The sequence below is a fragment of the Pantherophis guttatus genome, chromosome 6, assembly GCF_059756535.1.
Source record: "Pantherophis guttatus breed Tessera chromosome 6, ASM5975653v1, whole genome shotgun sequence".
NCBI classification, from domain to species: Eukaryota; Metazoa; Chordata; class Lepidosauria; order Squamata; family Colubridae; genus Pantherophis; species Pantherophis guttatus.
The window spans coordinates 25643883-25666954 of record NC_142068.1 but is presented as its reverse complement, the minus strand read 5'-3'; the positions used below and the strand labels follow the sequence as shown (position 1 = coordinate 25666954).

The window sequence follows — 23072 nt, the reverse complement described above, 5'->3', positions numbered from 1 at the left end:
GTTGGGACCGGAGCTTCTGTCGCTAAGCAGTGCAATTAAATGAGTCATGCCCAATTTTATTATCATTTTTGCCATGGTCATTAAACAAATCATGCAGTTATTAGGCAAATCTGGCTCCCCCTCCCCAATTGACTTTTCTTGTGAGATGCTGGCTGGAAAGGTTGCAAATCGTGATCAAGTGACCCCAGGATGCAGTAATAGTTGTAAATATATGTTGGTTGCCAAGAGCAATCAGGTGTCTTCAGGGACACTAATGCTCGTAAGTGCAAGGATACTTTTTTCAGCATTCTCATGTAACTTTAAACTTTAAATGAGTGGTTGTAAATAAAGAATTTCCTCTAGAAATAAAACAGTGAAGACACGGATCAAGACTCTAAAAGAATGTGCAGATCAGAAGCACTTAGATTTAATATGAGACAACACAGGAATTGAGCAAAGGGAAAAGCAGAAAAATATATACTGTATTTTTTGCTCCATAAGACACTCCTGACAATAAGAGGCACCTAGGTTTAGAGGAGGAAAACAAGAAAAAAAAATATCTGCCTCCCAGCGTCCATCCGGTATTCATCTGGCTAGCATCCTTGCAGCAAACAGCCTGCCTCCTCCATGTCCGCTGCTTCTGCCGGGGAATGCTGGAGCCTTTGCCTCTGAGCAGCTGATTGGCGGTTGGATCGGAATACTGCCGATTATCTGTTCCAGGCAGCGGGAATCGCTGCCGCTGTTCGCCACTGCTGCCTGTCGCCCATCATCGCTCCACCAGACGCACAGACATTTCCACCCATTTTCGGGAGGGAAAAAAGTGCGTCTTATGGAGCAAAAAAAAATGGTAAACAGAGTTAAAAAGTATCTTAGAAAATTTGAAAATAGAGATAACGTATAAGTGGAGAGAGGCAAAGTGATCATCAGAAATATTGTAATAGGCATAGAATGTGGGTATGAATAAGGATTTCAGAAAGTGAAAATCTATAGATTTTAGAAACATTGGAAAAAAGTGACAGTCTAGGTAGAACAGTAGGGCTACAACGTATTAAACACTGAGACAAACTGTTAAGAAAGCTGAAGTTCAATATTCGTCAATGAAGAGAAAAAGTAAAGTTTGTGTATAAGTTAGAACACATGTTGAATTTACTTAAGGATTGGAACTGGAGATATTTATGTGAATGGATGAATGGAACAGAGTGCAAGAGAGTTGAAATTCTCACAATGGAGGATTGAATTGTAAAACTGTCAGAATTAATGGAAATGTTAAAACTGACCTATTTGGTCAGACAGAAAACAACAAGTGCTTTTTTGAAAACTGAAAATCTTTTGTAGACTTTATGCTAAAAGAAGAAGAAAAAGAAATAAAATAAATGATATGGATTTAATGATTGGAAAAGTTGAGAATTTAATATGGGGTTGAAGGGGTTTCTGGAAGAGATAAGAGGGAGGGGAGATATTTGTTTGCCAATATGTTAAAAGTTACAAGCCATTTTTCATAACTTTGGTTTTTCTTTTCCTGTACCTTTTTTCTTTTGATTTGTTTTTTACTTTGTATAAAATTCTCAATAAATCTAAATTAAAAAGAAACAGCAAATGTGTGAAAATAAATATTCTGATCTGCAAAGTGGCCATAGTGAGAGAAAGTTAAGTGAAAAGAAAAATATTGTTTCAGTGAGACCCAAAAAAGGCCAAGAGAACCTGACATGGAAACATTAATTTATGCATTATTAGCCCTGAACAATCTTGACTAGATTTGAGGAAAACAGAAGGTGGCGTTCATAAATACCTAAGCATGTTTGTTCTGGGAAATGAAAACTGCTCTGCAGTGGTGCAAAACTCCCCCAAATCCTACCAATCCCAGGACTGTGTCTGAGCAAGCTTCTGGTAGGCTGCCTGCTGATTCTATTCATCTCAGCAAAATGAAATACCACTGCTTAAAATGTGTTGTAACAATACAGAAACAGTCGAGCGTAATAAATGCCATGTCAAAATAGAACTCCCTCAAATAGCAAGGTTTCATGCAAGATCAAACACAGTGTAGTGCGAAATAATAATAAAGCAAGCTTTTAAATTGCTGACTGCCATTGTCATGTCTAAATGCGCAAGAAGAAATCTGTTTGTGGAGTCTGCAAGCCAAGATAAAAATACTAGCCTATAGGTAGCCCAAGTAGGACAGATAATCTTCTACTATGGAAGGAATAATAATAGAGTTTTTTACATCTCTTTGAACACTGTAATATTAAAAAATGCAATGGTAATATCTTGTATTGCTGTTGCTTTATAATAGACACAACTAAAAAGATTGGCTCTTGAAATGTGGCATCACAATGCAATGAGCCCAGTGCGGACAGTATCTGCATCATTTTTATGATGGGTCAGAAACCCATTTTCAGCTATATAGATTCATAAGCAATCTTAAAGTCTCACAAAGAAGCAAGGAAATAGTAAACCCCAGGTGAATTACATGATTGCTAGTTCATACAGAAAGCATGCTTTATGTAGGAACTAAATATCTACTTATAGATATAGGCAAAATATTCTTACTGAAGATGAGTAATTGTGAATTTCTACCTGCAATCTGAATTGAAAGGGATGTAATATAGTGCTTAAGGTTATAAGCTTAAAAATGACTGGATATATTCCTGGTTCTTACAGAATTAGCATCAAGATGATTTATGAAGTCAATTCCGGAAGAAGTGGGAGCAAATATTTATTATTTAAATAGCTCTTGTACTGTTTAGAATTTACTTGCAAGTTACATATCTGTAGGAAGGTGACAGCAGAGCATAACAATGGTAGATGATGCCTGAGTTAGGTTTTCTTTCTCATGCCTTTTATTATTCTGCAACATTTAAGAATTAGGCATATTTAAGTTTAGAGGAGGACCAAGTAGCTTCTCTATTACTGTAAAGCAGGGATCCCCAACCCCTAGGCTTTGCACCTGTTCCAGTCTGTGGCCCATTGAGAACTGGTGAATTACTAACCTCATAGTAATTAAATGTACAAATTACTTTCATTGATAAGCAATAAGCAGTTCTGATATCCTGAATAAGTTTTCTGATTCTTGGTTAAAAAAAAAAAGAGCTAAGCAAAGGGAAAGGGTAGCCAACAGTAGTTGAATGTTGTAATTTATTACCAGACTAGTAACTTGCTTTTCTGTTTTTGGCAGATGATGAATAAGGTATTTGGTGGTACAGTACACAAAAAGGATGTCAGAGAAGATGGTGTCTTCAGTGTTACGTTAGATAACACTTGTTCATTATTCAGGTAAGAAAAACTTTTGGTAATGAATTATGAAGCTGAAATTAAATTGGATATCTTATGAATTCCACAGAACTAATGGTCAGTTTCAAACCTGGAAAATATTAATGTTCTGGAAATTTTGTTGATGTCTAATGTTTCCTCTTGATTGTTTTATGTTGATGCCTTTTAAAGATATTAGATTCTTTATTTTGTGATCATGTTTCACTTTAGGGGACTTCAGAAGGAAGAAGTTGTGCTCCTTACCCATGGAGACAGTGTAGATAAAGTAGCAGATGGATTCAAAGTTGTTGCTCAATCTGGAAATGTTGTAGCAGGTACCATATTTTCCATGTTATCAATTTTCAGTAGATTTTGATTATATTTCAGTGCTGGCTTGAATAGGATTTTGGTTTGTAAAATATATTTTTAGTGATTTGCATATAGTGCAATAAATTGTGATTTTAAAACTTTAAAAGTCCTAAAGTTGTAACTTTAATTTGTAGTGTATATAGATTTCATTTGTAGTTCATTTCCAAGAAAATGGTTCAACCTCTTGATAAGATATTAAGATACGATATTAACATTTTTTACAAAAAATATGTCTCACTATGTCAGGAGGGTATCGGGTTGGGAAAAAGAGATATAGTAGATTCTTACTTTAATAATATTTTGACATCTTTTTCGTGTAGACCTATTTTTATCTTACTAAGTTTTTTTTTAAAAAAATGTATGCTTGCTTTTTCTTAGAGCTAAAACTATTACATCTTTTGTTTTTAATAACACCCAAGCTATAGCAAATGAATCAAAAAAACTGTATGGAGCGCAGTTCCATCCTGAAGTTAGTCTTACGGTGAATGGAAAACTGATGCTGAAAAACTTTCTTTTCGACATTGCCGGATGCAGCGGTACCTTCACAGTTCAGAACAGAGAAATGGAATGCATTCGTGACATTAAGGAGAAAGTAGGATCATCAAAAGTCCTGGTAAGGTTTGAAGTTTAATCCATAGCCATTCCTGTTACAGATAGTATCCAATTATCAGATTCAGTTTTCATATTTTTGTATTTTTTTAAAGACTTTTTTGTTTGCTGAACAATGATTTCATTATATGGAATGAAATGGGAAAGAGGAAATTTTTTCAGCCACAAAACAAAAAATGTGGCAATGATACAGTGCAAAATTGGAGGTTGAGGAGATATCAACATTTCAACCCTTTAATAGAGAAGTCCTGTCTAGGGTTAAATTACAGAAATGAAGCTAGATGCTACAAATGTCCGACCCTGTAATAGACATAGTGAAAACTGAAAAAGCAAAGATAATGCTATGCTTGATCATATTATTCTGTCCATTAAATGTATTTATTGCAGCCTTTTCACTCTGTGTTCCCTTGTATATGTTAGATTTCAGCTTACATAGACAGTGGTTAGGAATTCTGGGACCCGTAGTTTAATATTTCTAAAAGTTACTAGTTGGGGAAAGCGGATTTAATTATTTCTGTTTCCATTTAACCCATTCAGGTTTTACTAAGTGGAGGCGTAGATTCTACAGTGTGCACAGCTTTACTGAACCGTGCTTTAAATCAAGACCAGGTGATAGCAGTGCACATAGATAATGGATTCATGCGCAAGAGAGAAAGTCAATCAGTGGAGGAGGCACTAAAAAAATTGGGAATTCAAGTCAAAGGTACTCCTCTCTTTCTGTTGAGTTTAAGAATATTTAATGTCTGCCTTTTTAAAATTTAAGTGATGGTAGATCACCTCATTTTTTAAATATTTTTTTGGTTTTGGAAAATAAGAATCCTTCAGAATTTTAGACTTTTCTTGGAAAATATATTTGCAAACATTTTATATATTGGCTAGATAATCTTATCATCATCATGCAAGTTATCACGGAATCGTTTGGCAGATATCTCAGCATTTTTATATTGCCTTTCTTATTCTATTCATAAGAATGTTGCCTTCTATCCAGTCAGCACTCAAGGCAGCCAGTAATAAAGAATAAAACATAAACGTTATTAAATTTTAGTGGTTAAAATCACACTCAATAATTGAAGGTTAAAAACTCCTGGCTAAGGAAGAGGATCTTTACTGCTTTCCTGAAGGAACTTGTGTTGTACCTTGGAAACTATATGGAGAAACTACAGCTTATTTTTCCTTATTATGACACTTTTTTAATACTTTAAAAGTTGGAGCTCCAATTTTTTAATCTTTCCCTGTTCTCATCACTCATCTGCCAGCCTTTTCGATGGAATCATTGGCTTAATACTTTCTTCAGTGGTTCCAGAGTAGGACCTTTTGAGTGACAGGTGAAGGCCTCCAGCAAAAGTTGTACCAACAAGAACCTCTCAGCTGCCAACTCCTGATATCCTTGGTTGTCTCCCTGCCTACCATGACTGTACTCAAGGCAGGTGTCTGAGTTAATTTAGTAAAAATCTTTGGTTACCTTTGTTCTTTTGCACAACACCTAATGAAACTTTGGAATTTGCTACCATAAGATGTGGTTCAAGCTTGGCTGGCTTCAAAAAAGGATTGGGCTAATTCATGGAGCTCATGGGGATCAGTGGCTATTAGCCTTAGTCAGAGGTGGGCAACTATGGCCCTTTTATGACTTGTGGACTTCAATTCCCAGAATTCCTGAGCTAACATGGCTGGCTCAGGAATTCTGGGAGTTGAAGTCCACAAGTCATAAAAGGGCCATAGTTGCACACCCCTGGCCTTGGTGGCAGTGACTTCCTTTGAAGGCCTTCTGTTGAGAGGCTAATAGGCTCCCTTGTGCAATTGATTGGACACTGTGAGAACAGACACTGGTGTGGATGGGCCACAGATCCACACAAGCAGGATACTGTTTATGTTCTTACGTTATGCATTAAGAAATTGAAATATCTTGGTGCTGTCTTAGGGAAACTAGGTGATTTGTTATATTGCAATGGAAGAAAGGATTTGGTTTAGTTTTCTGTTACATTAGTTGAAATATCTGGCTGAGTAAATAAAAAAGATTTTATCCTGGCCACAAGGTTGTAATTTAATACAGCTTGGTGTGTGTGTGTGTGTGTGTGTGTGTGTGTGTGTGTGTGAGAGAGAGAGAGAGAGAGAGAGAGAGAGAGAGAGAGAGAGAGAGAGAGAGAGAGAGAGAGAGAGAGAGAGAGAGAGAGAGAGAGAGAGAGAGAGAGAGAGAGAGGGCTCGAATTAATGTTCCAGTGCTGAATACATGAAATGGGAAAAATGTTAGAATATTTGTTTTCAAAATATTTTAGCAATGTTACTAACAACAACATCCTGTATGTTATATAGTGGTAAATGCAGCTCATTGGTTCTACAATGGTACAACAACTTTACCCATTTCTGAAGAAGACAGAACTCCTCGAAAAAGGATCAGTAAAACACTGAATATGACTACAAGTCCTGAGGAGAAACGCAAGATAATTGGTGACACTTTTGTGAAGGTACTTCGTGTATAGATCCATTGGTATCGTCTGTCTCTGATTTTCAGATATCTGAAGCGAATCATTTCTTCAGTTTTTGTGGCAACTATGTAATGGTTTATATGCATTTGCTTTTAGGAATATATATAGTACTTGTATCAGCTAGCATATCTGTCACAAATATTTTTGGAAACTGACCCAAATTACTAAATAGCCTTGCTGTGATGGAATACTTGAAAGGATCAAATTACTAATTCATAATACTCATTTGCATATCCGATGTTGTTTATACATAAATCATAGGGTAAAGCAAATACAAATGTCATGGTAAAAACCATGCTATAGTTTATCTGGCCTTTCTCACCATTTTGATGATTACTGTCTGCCCTAACAGTAGTAGGACTTATCCTGCCATAATTCAGGCATATTCAAATAATCCAAACCCCTTTTTTCCCTGCAGGCTTGTGCACTCTTTTAGCAATAAGCTTTTAATAATAGTGAAACAAAACTGATTTTTAAGGAAAGCCACAGTTTTGTCCAGTAGGGGTCACCTATCATTCATTTTATTTCATGTATGCTGAAAATAACCATATTATAATTCAGTTGTGCCATGCTAATCATTTTTGCTTTGGGCTTCTTTGAAATTGTCTACAATTCATGTTTCATAACTTGCTGTGAAAGTATTAAGGTTTCTCTTGCAGCCAGAACAAATTGTTATGATGCAGCTATTTCCAGCCCAGTTTAAAATATTAAACAGTTTTGTATAATAAAAATGTGATAGAAGTGTAATAGGAGCATAATGAACAAAGTACTACGCTAAAATCTATTATATGCAAGTATACAAAAAAGTATTCACAAAGAAATGATGTAATAAAACATTATGGATTAAAAAAATGAACATAATAACCATATTCCCAGTCAGTTTCATTGTTTTCTCCCAATGCTGTGGAGTTCCTAACTTTGGTAACATTTCTTATGCAGACGGTGGACTATTAAAGAGCAAATTGTTGTTGTAATTAGAATTTGGTTTGTTGCTAAGTGCGATGGAATGTCAGTTTGCACAGAGAAGGGAAAGGGGAATGCCACACCATTAGTTAGAAAAAAGATTTTAATCATAGGAAAGTGGAAAGTGTAGGAAAGAAACTCAAAACAACTCTACCTTGATTGTGTTAGATGTAAATTTAAGTAAAAAGGGGCTTTGAGAAGCTTTCAAGTTTCTGTTGTATTACATTAACTGTGTTAAGGAACATTTCCAAATCTCTAGTGGCTCCTGTTTCCTGAGCTTGCTTACCACAAAGGACTAACAGTAAGTGACAAAACTGCATATGAATTAAACTGTGCAATGCTTTAGACTTTAGAGTGTGTAAGTTGTTCGCATAGCTCCATGCATCAACTTGTTAGGCTGGAAAAGGCACATTTCATGTTTGGATTTACTGACAGGTCCTATGTGTGTACCCCCAAGATTTCCAACACCACTTTTTGCCTATGTATCTAAAACACTGCCTGGCATTAATATGGCTATCACTTACTAGACAGGTAGTCTTCCCTCAATGTCCATTCATTGAGCAACTGCTTAAATTAACAACAGTGTTGAACAAGGAGTATTTACCACGGATGCTCATAATTGTGGCCGTTGCAGCATCCCTATTGGCCCATGATTATGATCATAATACCGGCTTGCAGTCACAATGTTGCAGCATCCTGCAGTCACATGATCATCATTTGTAAACTTCACAGCAAGTTTCCAACAGACAAAGTCAATGGAGAAGCTGGTACGAAATCGCAAATAGCAATCATGTGATTTTAGACACTGTGTGGGATTTGCCCAATGACAGCAGTTGGGACAGGACCATTCTAAGCATGGTCATGAGATGTCACATCTCATGACTGCGTTGCTCAGTAATGGAATTCCTGGTCTCAACTATCCTAACTAAAGGAAAACTATATTGGCATAGTTGCCATTCCTGAAAATATGCAGTTTATAGCTTACTTGTAAAGTATCATCTAAGATCTTTCTCTCAACTCCATGTCTAGATTGCTAATGAAGTTATTGGAGAACTGAATCTGAAACCAGAAGAGGTCTTCCTTGCCCAAGGAACATTGAGACCTGATCTCATTGAAAGTGCTTCAGTTATTGCTAGTGGCAAAGCAGAAGTCATCAAGACCCACCACAATGACACAGAACTCATCAGAAAGTTACGGGAAGAGGTAAATAAAACACTACATCTGACTTTTCACTTTTTGGAAGAAATAGTTTAACACTGGTAAACTCTGGTCAATTTTTTTTTTCTAATTGCACATCTAGTAGTATTGAGGGTTTAAGGTTTGGCTAGTTAAATAATTGTTTTTGCCATTTAATAGTACTTTCACATACCGTGTTTTCCCGAAAATAAGACCCTGTCTTATATTTTTGTGAACCCTGAAATAAGCGCTTGGCCTTATTACCACTCACTCAAAAGCCCAATTGGGCTTATTATCAGGGGATGTCTTATTTTGGGGGAAACAGGGTAGGGGGAACTAAATTGCAATCCAAAATATTTGTATACTATACCGTCCACAGAAAATGAGGCATCCTACTGTTCTAATGAAAACACAAGCAATTTTAGATTCAATCTTACAAATAGATTAAAATTTATTTTCTGCTTAAAATAAATATATTATGCTAATTCTATTGAGTGTGACTCTAAATACATTAAATGCATATAGGTATATGCATATTGGTGTTACAACAATAGAATTCTTTGAATCACTTCACTATTTTTGCCTCTGCTGATATTTCATTGGGATTGTAGGCGTAAGATTGAAATGATAATCGTAATAGTAATACATTGCAATTTTTTATTAAGTACATGCTATTTAAAAATGAGTTTTCTAATGTAAATCATGCTGTTTTCCCTTACAGGGAAAAGTAATAGAACCACTGAAAGATTTCCATAAAGATGAAGTAAGAGTGCTTGGGAGAGAGCTTGGTTTGCCTGAAGAACTAGTTTCAAGACATCCATTCCCAGGTATAAAATTAATTACATTTATAAACACTTAGAATAATAGAATCTTTGATTCTAAGAAGTTCCAAAGTGCTATGTAGGTTCAAATGGGAATTGAAACCCATTTCTCTCTATATATAAAAATCTATTTTTTCTCAAGCATCCACTGCATTTTACAATTTAGGTTTTTTTTATAGGTGTCTCTTTCTCTTTTCCTCTCCTAATTCCACAGTTAACTTTTAAGTGTAAAAAGAAATGTAAGCAGAACTACATGGAGGCAAATGGGGGGTGACGGGATGAGACAAAACAACAGGACCAGAATACTGCAAGATAGGAGAGTAAGGGAGAAGTAGTATTTGAAAGAAAGCTGGGTATACAGCCCTCCTCCTGTCTCATTTTAGTGGGCGTTCTTAACAGTATTTCTGTCTGCATTTCAGACATGATAGGCATGTTCATAGATTTGGAACTCTTTGCTGAATTGTTTCTGAGAATGATGGTTACCATACTCTTAGTTGCTGTCACATTATATTTCTGAAACATCTTCACATTGGTACAGCTGATGTTAGAGTATTCCATTTTTGCCTTTTAGGTCCTGGCCTTGCCATTAGAGTAATATGTGCTGAAGAACCATACGTTTGCAAAGATTTCCCTGAAACTAATAACATTTTGAAAATCATAGCAGACTTTTCTGCAAGTGTTAAAAAGGTAATACTAGTTACTAATCCAAAATAACAAAATAATATTAGATATAAATTATTTTTTTCTTTTTCTTTTTTTTTCATTGTGCTTATGTTTGTGCTAGAATTCAATTAAATCGTAGAAGCAACATCTCAAATAATTTAAGGACTGATTGAAATATTTTTCAGGCCATTTTCTTCTATCCCTTCTGATATTTTCTCACTTTTTGCCCCATGTTTTTTTTCCCTTTCTTATAGTTTTTTTATCTAGTTGCGTTACATTGGCTATTACTTTTTCTATTTAGTCATCACTACTTAAGTAAAAAAAATACACAAAAAGAACACCCATAACTGCATATGATTCCTAGAATCCATAAGTATACTGTCACATCTTTCTAATTGTTGATGTTGAATTACATTTTTAATATGTCTATATCAATGATATGCTAAACTAGCATAGCAATCTGAATTTCAACTTTCCCCACTGGCAGAAAGGCATATTGCTATATTTATTTATTTATTAAATTTATTTGCTGCCCAGCTTGTAATGAAATGACTCTGGGTGGCTTACAATACATTAATCCTTTGAAGGATTCTGATACAACTTTTAAAAGTCTTAAGAATTTCATGAAGCAGGGTCCAGAGACCCCATTAGAAATCAATTACTTGACAAATATGCTATATACGTAGGAACTCATGGTAACTATATCTAATTGTTTCAAATTAAATCATAGCTATTTCTTTGCACATCAAAGGCCTGAAAAAGCTTCTACCTGTTACATGTTAGCATTTGTTCCTATTTTCAAAGTAGCTCCCAGAGAGATTCTTTATTTAAGAATATTAAAATTAATCCCTTATCCTCCTTTATACTATGATCCTTCATAACTTTTAAGTTCAACTGTTGTGTTTGCTAGAGATGCATAGCCAACTAACCTTTTATAATACTTAGAAGTAACTGCTTTGTTGTCTAGCCTCACACTCTGCTACAGAGGGTCAAAGCATGTACACCTGAAGAAGACCAGGAGAAATTGATGGAGATCACAAGTCTGCATTCATTAAACGCCTTTTTGCTGCCAATCAAAACAGTGGGAGTCCAGGTTGGTGAAGCTGGGTCTGTGGCAAAAATATATAAAAATAGGGAAAACAACATACGTTGCAAGGGTTTTTTAAAATTCAGTTCTAAATCAAATCTCATCAGGAAGAAGAAAAAAGTTTTAGAGTAACCATAAAATGAAAGAGAAGCATTAAGCATAGTCAAGAAAAAAGTACAAAGTATCTAAAAGGTCGCTTTGTAAAATCTGGGAATAGTGCAGGGGTCGGTCCTACTTACCTTTACTACTGGTTCGCAACGAGATTGCGCACACCTTGCTTCTGCACATGTGCAGAAGCTTCTGTGCATGCGCAGATCGCCGATGACGACATCCGGGGTGGTGGGCAGGGCCTCCCACCAGATTTACTACTAGTTCTTGTGAACCAGTCCAAACCGGGGGCAACCCACCACTGGAATAGTGGATGTATGACATACAGTAGGATTATCAAGCTGTTATAAATGTTGTCTGCCAGCCATCCACTCATACCAGGCATTGGTAGAAGAGATAGATGTCATGTGCAGAGTCATATAGATCAATTCTTCTCTCAGCTGCAGATAGAAACATTTTTTTTTTTCTGTTTTGAGAGAGAGATACGGAACTTGACAGAATTCCGCCGAGTTCTGTATCTGTGGACCAAGGCACGGGAATATCATTGATCTCCATAGCCTCAGTTTGAAATGAAAGATCAAATAATTGCAACCCTATGAAACTCCCCTTCCTGGAAATCTGGATAGCCTCAACCCTATTGATCTTGTGTAAGGCTCTGAGCAATTGGCTTCTTCTCCAGGTTTTCAGACCAGGAGGTTAGGTGAGGTCTGCTCCTGGTTATGAATCTTTTTGTGTGTGTATATATATATATAATGATTGGGGCTTACTGTTTTAACCTTGGATACCATAGGTTTCCCATTGTGATTTTTGTTTTAAGTTTTATGTGCTTTTCAGAATGACTTGTGAGATAAGCACCATTCATTTCATTAAATATATAAAAAGGAACTTTTGCTGCAGAAATAAATTGAAACATTTAACCAGGGATTTGTACTAGGCCTTTTTTTTATTTTTTATTTCTATGTTGTGCTAAAGTCTTATTTTTTTAATTTTTATTTTTTTAAAACATTATTTTGAATTTCAGCTTTCGTCAATCCTCCAGGCTATGTTCGTGAAGTTATATTTTTGTAGAGTCTTGCCATTTGTAATATTAATTTTGAAATGTATTGTTTATCTCCCTGGAGATTATGCAAGAGAACGATCACCACTGTAATCTTACAGTCTATTTAGAGCATTCTGTCTTTTAAAAAAATTGTCTTTGTAAAATGTGGATTATGATTTGGGCATCTCTGTAAGTTATATCCTTCAGCACTGAATATTTCAATTTGATGACCAGAAGGGCTTCTGGGACAGGATAGTGGAAAATTCCAGTTTTCATTTCTATCAGTACCCATTGTGCAATACACAAACCTTCTTAAGAATTAAGACTCGAGCCCAGACTTTTCCAGCCTACTGCCTTCCATATGTGTGAGAACTTCTAACTTCAGACTTTCTAGCCAACATGATTGAATTACAGAAATTCTCCCATCTAGTGTAATACATTGCTTTTCTTACTGCAGCTGAAAGTAATGCATCTGTCTCTACAAGCAAGGAATATTTTTGCAGCTTAGGACAACATCTTACAGTTATTTCTTTAGTTGTCAACAACCATGCCCAATAAGGCTGTGGCACTAAGATGTTGCCTAAGAAGGGGTAATTAGAATTTTTGACCTGCTTTTTCCTCTTTTTTCCAGGTTTGAGGGCTTTTAAAATGTGTTTTGTAGGTGCATTAATTCTATTAGAGGCTTCACACTTGAAATCAATTAAATAATTTTCTACTGAAAATCAAGAAATGATGTACCATTGTTCAAGTGTTTGCCTTCACATTTCAAGAGTGTGAACTTGGCTGTAAAAAGTGGCTGAGCTGCATATCCAACAGGTAACTACCATATCTACTCGCAGATAAGCTGAGATTTTAAGGTACCAAAATACACCCCCAAAATTGGGCTTGACTTATCTGGGGATGGGCTTATCCACGAGTATGTAAGGTAATACTTTTTTTAAAGGACCTATGTATCCTATATATAGTCACGTATAGACCCATCTCCAGATAAGCCAACTCTTGAAGTTTTAATCAAACTACTATAAGAAATGTGCACAACAATGTGTGAACATTAAAAAAAATATGAAGATTTTGAGGGCTGGCTTGATTGTAGGTAGTGCATTTTTCATGGTATTTTGGATAAAAATTCAAGAGACAGCTTATCTAGGGATAGGCTTATGTGAGAGTATCTATAGCATTATCCAAGCACTTCTTTGATGTGAGTTATTGATTCCAGTACACATAGTTTCAAATGCTTAAATGTTGTGTTCTTGTGTTGTTGCTTCATAGGGCGATGGTCGTTCTTATAGCTATGTATGTGGAATCTCCAGTAAAGGTGCTCCACCTTGGGAATCCCTTATGTTCCTAGCCAGACTCATACCACGGATGTGTCACAACATAAATCGGTAATATGCCCATCAATACATAGATCTTTACTACTTTGTAATTTAGCTACCGGTTAGTAATTCACTATGTGTCACTGGGGAAAAATTTATGTGTAAGAAGCAGAGGAAAACACTAGAAAAATACTTTACTTTTCCTATATGCCTTTTAAAATACTGATAAAAGGAAGAGTTGAAAGCCTAGCTCCTGATTTATAACATAACTCTATGACTCAATCCATAGACCTTTTTTGTGCTAATTTGACAAGGGAATTATGCAGCCTTGTTAGTGCTTTATTGAATTATTGTAATTTTATGTTTTATAGGTACAGGTCATGTAATTGTTAGTAATCGAAGAGTGTTACTTTTATATTTAACATTATAAATGTATCACTTCTGGTATGCAAAAAACTAAGCAAGACTAATCCTATGAATTGGAGGCATGGCTGTTTTTTTTAGCAGAAGCTTTAAAGAGAGACAAGAAAGAAGCATAAATTATTTCCTTTCTAAAAGCAAGTCTGTATTTTCAAAATGAGATACAAAAATATATGGGCTTTTATTGAAAACATGTCTCTTTGATTTACTGGAGCTGCAGATAAGCTTTGCATGATTAATGGTTTGGAACTACATGTAATCTTAATCAAATATATCATAACTTTTAGATAATTGTTTAAAGAAACATATATTTAGCCAATTCTGTGCATTATTGATTAATATAGGGATAGACAACATAATATCATCAGGCATCACCATTTCCCTAGATACTTTATTTAGCACATTGCTTAGCAGGTTCCCTGTTCCCTGTGACTTGTAAAAAGTATTTTAATTTAAAATGTGTTCAAGCACCCACAGTCAGTCAGTCTGTCTGTCTGTCTGTCTGTCTGGCATACTTTAGAGTAAATCACCAACTTCTGGCCATCAGATTTATTTGCAGGTGTCTTTGTCCCAGAAGACTTAGCTTAGAAGCTAGGCTTGTTGACCTGAAGATCAGCAGTTTGAGATCCAAGCACCACATGACTGGGTGTGATCCCTTTCTTGCCCCAGCTTCTTCCAATCTCCAAAGCATGCAAGTGCAAGTAGATAAATAAACACCATTTTGGTGAGAAGGTAATAGCATTTTCTGTGCCTTGGCATATAATCATGCCGGCCACATGACCACAGAAGCATCTTCGGACAACGCTGGCTCTCCCTTGGCTAGGAAATGAAGATGAGCAGCACCCTAGACACGACTGGACAAGGGAAATCTTTGACTTTAAAAAAAAAATAACCTTGGCACACAAAGATTCACAAATCTGTGAACAGGCAGATTTCCCATAGCATTTTGAGATTATATCTCACACATACTGAGAAATATCTAAAGGTACCTCCCACCCCAAAAGGTTGCCTACCTCCAGCAAACACAGAGAGCGCTTCGTCTAATAGATTTTCTCTCCCTCTCCTTAGGGTTGTCTATGTGTTTGGGCCACCAGTCAAAGAACCTCCCACCGATGTTACTCCCACTTTCTTGACGACGGGAGTTCTCAGCACATTGCGGCAGGCTGATTTTGAGGCTCATAATATTCTCAGGGAATCTGGTTAGTGTGATAGCTTTCTTTTGTGTGATGCTTTGCATTTGCAACATCTGTGCCAGCAAATATTTTATGAAAACTTAGTAGAATAGAGAGTCTAACTCCTTTATTGTTGTAAAGTGCTGTGAGTATTGAAACAGACGAAATTAAAGAAGTTGATATTTGTTTTGTATGATCTCTGTGCAAAGAAAAAAAGTAGGTATTCCATTAGTCCTCCCTTAAGTTTCCTTTCCATGTTGACCCCATTATCTCCGCATAATAGTATGTTTTTTCTATAAGCCAATATAAATACAATATTTGCTTCAATCAAACCCAACTCTTGGCAACTTCCTAGACAGATAAATGCGAGTGTTCACAGGAAGAATTTTTGCCATTAACTTCTAGGCATTTCATTGTATGTCATTTCCCAGTGCTAGCCTACAAATCTGGGATTTTCTAAGTGCTGCCTTCTAGCCAATACATACTTTCTTGATTTTTGTTCCTTTATTCAAGGTTATTCTGGAAAAATCAGCCAGATGCCAATCATCTTAACACCATTACATTTTGATCGAGATCCCCTGCAGAAACAGCCATCCTGTCAAAGATCAGTGGTTATTCGAACTTTCATTACAAGTGATTTCATGACTGGCATTGCAGCGACTCCTGGCAATGAGATACCAGAAGAGGTAAATGCCATTTAGAAAATTAAAGTTTCCTTTGATTTCTTTGTTAGAAGAGAAAGTAGTTTAGTCATTTGTTTTTAAATGTATACCAATACTTATTTATTTATTTATTTATTCATTTGATTTATTTATTTAGTTAGTTAGTTAGTTAGTTAGTTAGTTAGTTAGTTAGTTAGTTAGTTAGTTTTTATACCACCCTTCTCCCGAAGGACTCAGGACGGTGAACAGTCAGAATAACATATATATAATGTGAAATAAAAACAATTTAAAATAATTAAACCAATTTGGCTCATCAGTTAAGATCCTCAGCATAGAATTTAGAATTTAGACAATTTGAAAAATTATGCCAGCCCGGCTTGGTGAAACAGAAAGGTCTTCAATGCACGACGGAAAGTATGGAGATCTGGGATCATTCGTATCCCTGGGGGTATCCTGTTCCAAAGGGTATTTAGTCATACATCTCAAACTAGTGGCTCTGGATAGGAAACAATCATAAAACAAATAAGTTAAAACACAATACAAAAAGAAATTAAATACAAATAGCAGCTAAGATATATTATAATGCATCAGTGTCACCATAACCAGAAAATGGGACCTTTACACATTAAAGTCCCCAGGCCTAGGCATGTACCCAGGTCTTCAAGGCCTTCCAAAAAGCCATCAGGATCTGGGTCATCCTAATCTCTGGAGGGTGAATGTTCCAGAGGTCAGGGCCAATGGCAGAGAAAACATGTCTTCTAATCTTCTCTAGCTGGCATTCCTTGGCTGATATGACCCAGAATGTGCTCATCCTACTGGACCAAATTAGAAGGGTAGGGACAAGTGATAGAAGACTGTCCCTCAGGTAGCTTGGTCCTAAGCCATGAAGGATTTTAAAGGCGTCAACCAGGACCTTGAATTGCTACTAGAAAAACTCTAGTAACAAGTGCAGCCCTGAAGCAGTGTTGTTATCTGTGCTGAGTAGCACCTTTCACAGCCCATGCAGCTGCATTCTATACCAACTGAAGCTTCCAAAGGCTCTTCAAAGGCAGCCCCATTGCATAATTCCAAATGGAAGGTTATGCAAGCATGAATTACAGTCAGCAGATCCTCCTGGTCCTGGAATGGATGCAACTGATGTACAACTCAAAGGTGTGCAAAGGCCCTTTTAGCCACAGCTACCATCTGCAAAGAATGAAACACAAATCTCACAGGAAGGAAAGACCAAAGTTAGATGCCCGTTTTTCCTCTGCAAATCATTTCCCCTTTTGCAGATCAATACATTATAAAAGGAAAAACATGGACATCTTGGCTCCTTCCATTCTATTCTGGAAGATGAGGCAGAACATTTGAATTAATTGATTCAATCGGCCATCCTATTTGGTTTCCCTCTTCTCTTTCATATCCCTTCTTCCAATTGGGGACATGCTGTCATTTATGTATATTGACGTCTCTTTCTTGCTGGCTGTTTAAACATAGGTTGTGTTGAAGATGGTGACCGAGATTAAGAAGATTCCTGGCATCTCCCGGGTGATGTATGACTTGACTTCGAAACCCCCAGGAACGACTGAATGGGAGTAATTACTTCCCTCCCCTTTGAAAGTACTGTATGCAGTTTTAAATTATATCAGAAACCATTCCCAGTGTTGACATGCAGTACTGTGAAAAGAGTGACTGGAGCGGCTGCTACATCTTATGTGATTACTGTTTTCTCTCCTGGAACATAATCTGCAAATTAAGAGTGCTGATGAGGGTGGGGGAAGTCAGCTCAATGGGGCTGAGGACATGTACGGGTAAATAATTTACGGCAGCATTGCCTACATGCAGACAGAATCATATTGCTTTGCCTTTTTTGTCTTACAGCCTCTTCCTGTTTTTTGTGTATTTACTGTTAAATGTCATTTCAATGTCTCTTTTTTTTTTTTGTATACTGTGTAAAAAGAGACAATTTATTTACATTCACCGACCCCATTGTTAGAGCTATTAATAATGTAAAATGAAAAAAAGTGACCAACTGCTTTTGAAACAGATTTATTATAAATAAATATTTTGCCAAATGGAGTAGTGAGTATTGTTGAATTGTAGATTAACGTATATTTATTTTCTGTAAATTGTAGTACCTGTTCCATATCATTTGGCATTTTAAGGTCATGGCAATAAGTGTTGATGTATTCAAGAAATATATCCAAATAAGAATTATATTCTACCCCACCCCACCATCCCCATTCCCCACTTTTTAATATTTTCAAATCAAATAACTTTTTAAGGATGTTAAATCATATGTCTTCCCACACTATGTAGTTACTATCAATATTTAATATACATTAAATCAGCTAATCGGCTACAAGAGAAACATGAATTATCTATAAAAATTGAAAACTCACTGCTTGGGGGAAAGCAAAGTGACAATTGTCACAGCAGCCATCAAAATTGCTGGATTATGCTCTTGTTTCTTTTTCATACTTTTACTTTAGTCAAATCTTTTGGCTTTCTGTTTTATATGAGACTTCCTAATAAAAGCAGGGGAATGCTGCATTTCAAAAACTTTTACCAAGCTGTGTTTAAATATTAGCTTGATTTCTATATGATTTATATTTAGAACCATCTTGGTAAATTTGAGAATGAATGAGTTGTTTTATTAACACCATTCGATGAATAGGTTACCACTAAATTAAAAAGGTGACTATAGTTTATATCCAGTGTATTGAGCCTGAATCAAAATAAAATTCTTTAGTATTTTGTTTGGGAAACTAGAACGGAGGAAATATCAAGTTACTATGAGTTGACTCTTCTACATGTCGTGCCATAGCTTTTGTGACTCATTCTGGATACCTTCCAGTGCATTGCAAATCAATACAAACTATGAGATTTTGCCTAAAACAATGCAGAAGAAGAAAGTAGTATTGAAAGAATGATGTTGGCCATGCACTCAGAATGACCTATTGATTTATTCCATTGGATTAAATTGCAGGCTTCCCCTGCTGTACCAGCTAGTTTAGTGTGCCACATAATTATTTACTATTTCTTCAAGTTTGTTCTCATGGAGATCTTATAGTGACAGTACAAAGAGTAGCAGTAGTGTTCATAATGTCCAATCTACCTACAATCCATGATCTGTATCCAAATTATTCTCTAGGAAATGTTCTGAATAAATGTCATATCTGTAGCATCTTTTGAGTAGTAACAATTTCATTCCCTGTCTTGGGTGGGGAATAGAAATTCAGAAATGATTGAGGGAATGCTTCCTAGTCATTCAAGTTGAAGGGATGTTTCCAGATCTATTTGTGTGTCTTTATATTTGGGGCTTGGGCAGCAACATTTTGGCTGTTTTCAATGTTTGTTTTAAGCTGGTTTAAATTTCAGATTTACCATAATTAAGGTATAGCCTGGGAAAAAGTAGTTTAGTTACAGTCAGATGAGTCAGAGTTTTAACTTAAATAATGAAGTTTGCAGTTGGAGTTAAAATGTTTTTGTTTTCGTATTCATTTACTATAGATATGCACACATTGTCAAATTCTATGGGTTTTAGATTAGTAAATTTAAGTTTTGTTCTGTTAAGATAACAGTGGATTTATTTTTAAGCTGGATACATGAATAAAATGGAGTTTGGAAACATTTATAAGGAATATTATACTAGAGACAAAAATAAACAGATATAAAGGTGCAAAAGTAAATTGTTTAAATGAAGACATCAGTGTTGTAAAGAAAAGGGACTCTGTGCATGACTAGTATAATACAGAAAATTATTCCTTTGTCTTAAACCCATACTGGGATTCAGTTTATGCTGGCAACGGAATGTGGAATACACTTAAATGGCCAGGCTTCCAATTCTTGAATGTATTTCATAGTATTGATTCCTGTAATCAAAACCAGCTGCAGAAAACAGGCTTGTGGTCCAGGAGGAAATGTGTAACCTGTAGCTTATGAATGCAGATGCCCTTGCTAGATTTGTTTGCCCTCTGGTCTTCAGTAAGACATGTCAACTGTTTTCAAAGGCAATTGTGTAGGGAATTATTCCTAAAACACTCAGTTAAAAAAAAAAATCTGTAAATGATAAAAGTACTGTCAGCCTTAATTTTTATCCTCAAATAAAAGTGAACCCATTTGGATACTTCTGTGATTTATTTTCTGTCACCATTCTTTATGATGCATTCTTTTTTCCTTGTGTTCTTTCGTTCTAAATCAGATTTTGGACACTAGTAGAAGTTTTGAAAGTTGTGGTTTCAACCTTTTTGAAAAGGAGGGCTCATCTGAATAAGGTAATGGGTGGAAACATCAGTCTAGCTTCCAAGGCTGTCCTATTCAACCTGTGGGTGTCTGGGTGCAGTCTTCTCAAAACGTAACTGTTTCTTTCATGCCTCATTCTCATTTGAGAAGGCGACGCAAAATGGGGAGATGTTGGTCCTGCTGGTCAGATCAGTATAGTCAAAGGGGATGAAGAGGAACTTCTTTGAATATTGAAATGCTGGAATATCTTAAGCGAAGCACAAATATCATGTCAATGTGTGGTGTGATGTGATTTAATAAGGACTGTGTCAACTCTGAAGTGAATCTGGCTGAAGCGATCTTTTGCTGCCTCATAGTTGCCACGAAGCCTGAGGGGGGGGGAGGGAAGAGAGGGGAAGTAGATAGCTAACAGTCAAAATAAAAAGTTTTCCTGTGGGAACCAAGGTCATCGTAATAGGTGGCTGGTGAAGGATGAGAGGAGCCTGCCAGCTGTATTCATTGGACTATGTGACTGGTGACATCTGGGAGGGGGGAATTTTACTCTTTTAATTAGGTAAAACTGCTGGAACTTTTAGAGTTGGTTTTCACCAGCTGTGCCAATATGATGTATCCAATAAACATGTTCTTTGAGGAATCTACCTGCCTTGGAGTTCTGCTTTCAATGGGTGTGTTACTCGGAACGCTGACAGGCTGGTTCACTGTTATAGTTGGGCTGGAAATACAAGTAGTCATCCATATTGCTTGAGCAGATTTGCCATGGAATTACTACTAAGGAGTAGTTTATCTCATTTTATTTATTGAATCTACCAAAACAAAAAAAAAACAACCCACCACCACATGGATATAGTACAAAAACAAACTGAGGAATTAACAAATTAGAAATACCTTGGGAAATAATTGTGTTTCTACGCATAATGGGCTGTGAGAATAACTCTGAGGGACAGGAGGAAGAGTTGCAATCTATACAACAGTCCAGACAAGGGATGGGGATGGAAAAAACTCTCAGAAGGAACCCTCCATAGTTCTCTGGAAAGTAAAGGCAGGGGATAGGAAGTGCTTTCAGTTTCACAAAATTATTGTCAATCCTTTGAGGTAGTCCAAACTAGGAAACCAAAATAAAAAAATCATAGATACTACAGTAGTATCTGTTTTCCCTGGCAGAGGGTTGCAGGAGGCCATCGCAGCCAAAAACGGAGCTCAGGAGCCTATTTTCACTGACAGAGGTACTGTGGGCTGGTCCTTTGCTGTTTCCAGGGCGGCCCTGTGGGCCAGATCTAAGCACTCCACGGGCCGGATCCAGCCCCCAGGCCTTGAGTTTGATACCCCTGATCTACAGTGACTTTGTTACTGTCCACCAAATATAGTGAACAATAGCAACCGCAAATGGTATAGATATCTCTTTCCTCTTTGCAAGTGGCTAAGTAGTTGATATATTAGATGTCACTTCATTATTCATCTCATTTTTAAAACACTTCTGAGTAAATTATTCTTGAGGGTAAATCTTTATTCTTTTGACACTCTGCCATTGTGAAAATTCATTCTTCATTCCTATGTTAATTTGCAATCTCTTATGAATTCACTCAACTCTATAGACAAAGAAATATATCTGCAGGTGGAAAGATATTTTATCATATAGTAGATGTCAATTATAATGTGGAGAGAAAAAAAATATGATACTGTTCTTCCTAGACTGCAGCATTTCCAACATAAGTCATGAGAGACAAGGAATGGCTTATTCTTTGAATATAACCCCCTATAAAGAAATTCTTACATCATTCATAGAATTTAGCATGCTCCAGGGATGGGTGGGAGTAGGTTAAAACCAAGCCTTTTGAATCGGAATGAAATATGGTCACCAATTAAGTCATTTCAAAATATTCAAAATGATTTTTTTTCATCACTTTGTATAAAAGTTTGCAAATAGAATAGAATTCTTTATTGGCCAAGTGTGATTGGACACACAAGGAATTTGTCTTGGTGCGTACGCTCTCGGAGTACATAAAAGAAAAGATACATTCGTCAAGAATAATAAGGTACAACACTTAATGATAGTCATAGGGAAACAGTCAATATAAATCTTAAGGATACTAGCAACAAGGTTACAGTCATAAGTGGGAGGAGATGAGTGATAGGAACAATGAGAAGATTAATAGTAATGCAGACTTAGTAACTAGTTTGACAGTGTTGAAGGAATTATTTGTTTAGCAGAGTGATGGTGTTTGGGAAAAAATTGTTCTTGTGTCTAGTTGTTCTGGTATGCAGTGCTCTATAGCGTTGTTTTGAGGGTAGGAGTTGAAACAGTTTATGTCCAGGATGACATAAGAGGTCTGTAAATATTTTCACAGCCCTCTTTTTGACTCGTGCAGTATACAGGTCCTCAATGGAAGGCAGGTTGGGAGTAATTGTTTTTCTGCACTTCTAATGTACTTTTTGAAAAAAATGTAAATAAGATCAGTTCCTGGCTATATTTTACATACATTAAAATATTCAGAACATGAACATTGTAAAATATAAAAAAAATGTTTGCTTGGATTATTTTATCTCTTTTATGTTGGTTTTATTTACTAAAGAATGTAATAACATTTATTCAAAACATGAATGCAGGTATAGACTGAACTGCCAGACATAATATCATTCTAAGTTGCTCTGTTCAAATATGATTGGGGAAGAACAAAAATCTCACATATTGGTTTTACTTTCTCTGGTGATCTTTTCAAAGACCTTAAGCGGTG

At 36.2% G+C, this 23072-nt stretch overlaps 1 protein-coding gene across 4 annotated transcripts in view; it reads left to right on the top strand.

Moving 5' to 3' along the window:
* The window catches only part of GMPS (guanosine monophosphate synthase), a 43346-nt gene extending 23122 nt beyond the window's left edge, over window positions 1-20224 (top strand). For all 4 annotated transcript variants that reach the window (XM_034439155.3, XM_034439156.3, XM_087872553.1 and 1 more), the window contains exons 4-16: window positions 3152-3249; window positions 3457-3560; window positions 4014-4207; window positions 4741-4906; window positions 6514-6665; window positions 8679-8852; window positions 9547-9652; window positions 10218-10333; window positions 11277-11402; window positions 13813-13928; window positions 15348-15478; window positions 15965-16137; window positions 17593-20224. In XM_034439155.3, the coding sequence (XP_034295046.1) occupies window positions 3152-3249; window positions 3457-3560; window positions 4014-4207; window positions 4741-4906; window positions 6514-6665; window positions 8679-8852; window positions 9547-9652; window positions 10218-10333; window positions 11277-11402; window positions 13813-13928; window positions 15348-15478; window positions 15965-16137; window positions 17593-17694 (1758 nt within the window). In that variant the 3' untranslated portion in view covers window positions 17695-20224. The remainder of the gene's footprint in view (window positions 1-3151; window positions 3250-3456; window positions 3561-4013; window positions 4208-4740; window positions 4907-6513; window positions 6666-8678; window positions 8853-9546; window positions 9653-10217; window positions 10334-11276; window positions 11403-13812; window positions 13929-15347; window positions 15479-15964; window positions 16138-17592) is intronic.
* Window positions 20225-23072: the final 2848 nt, after the last annotated feature.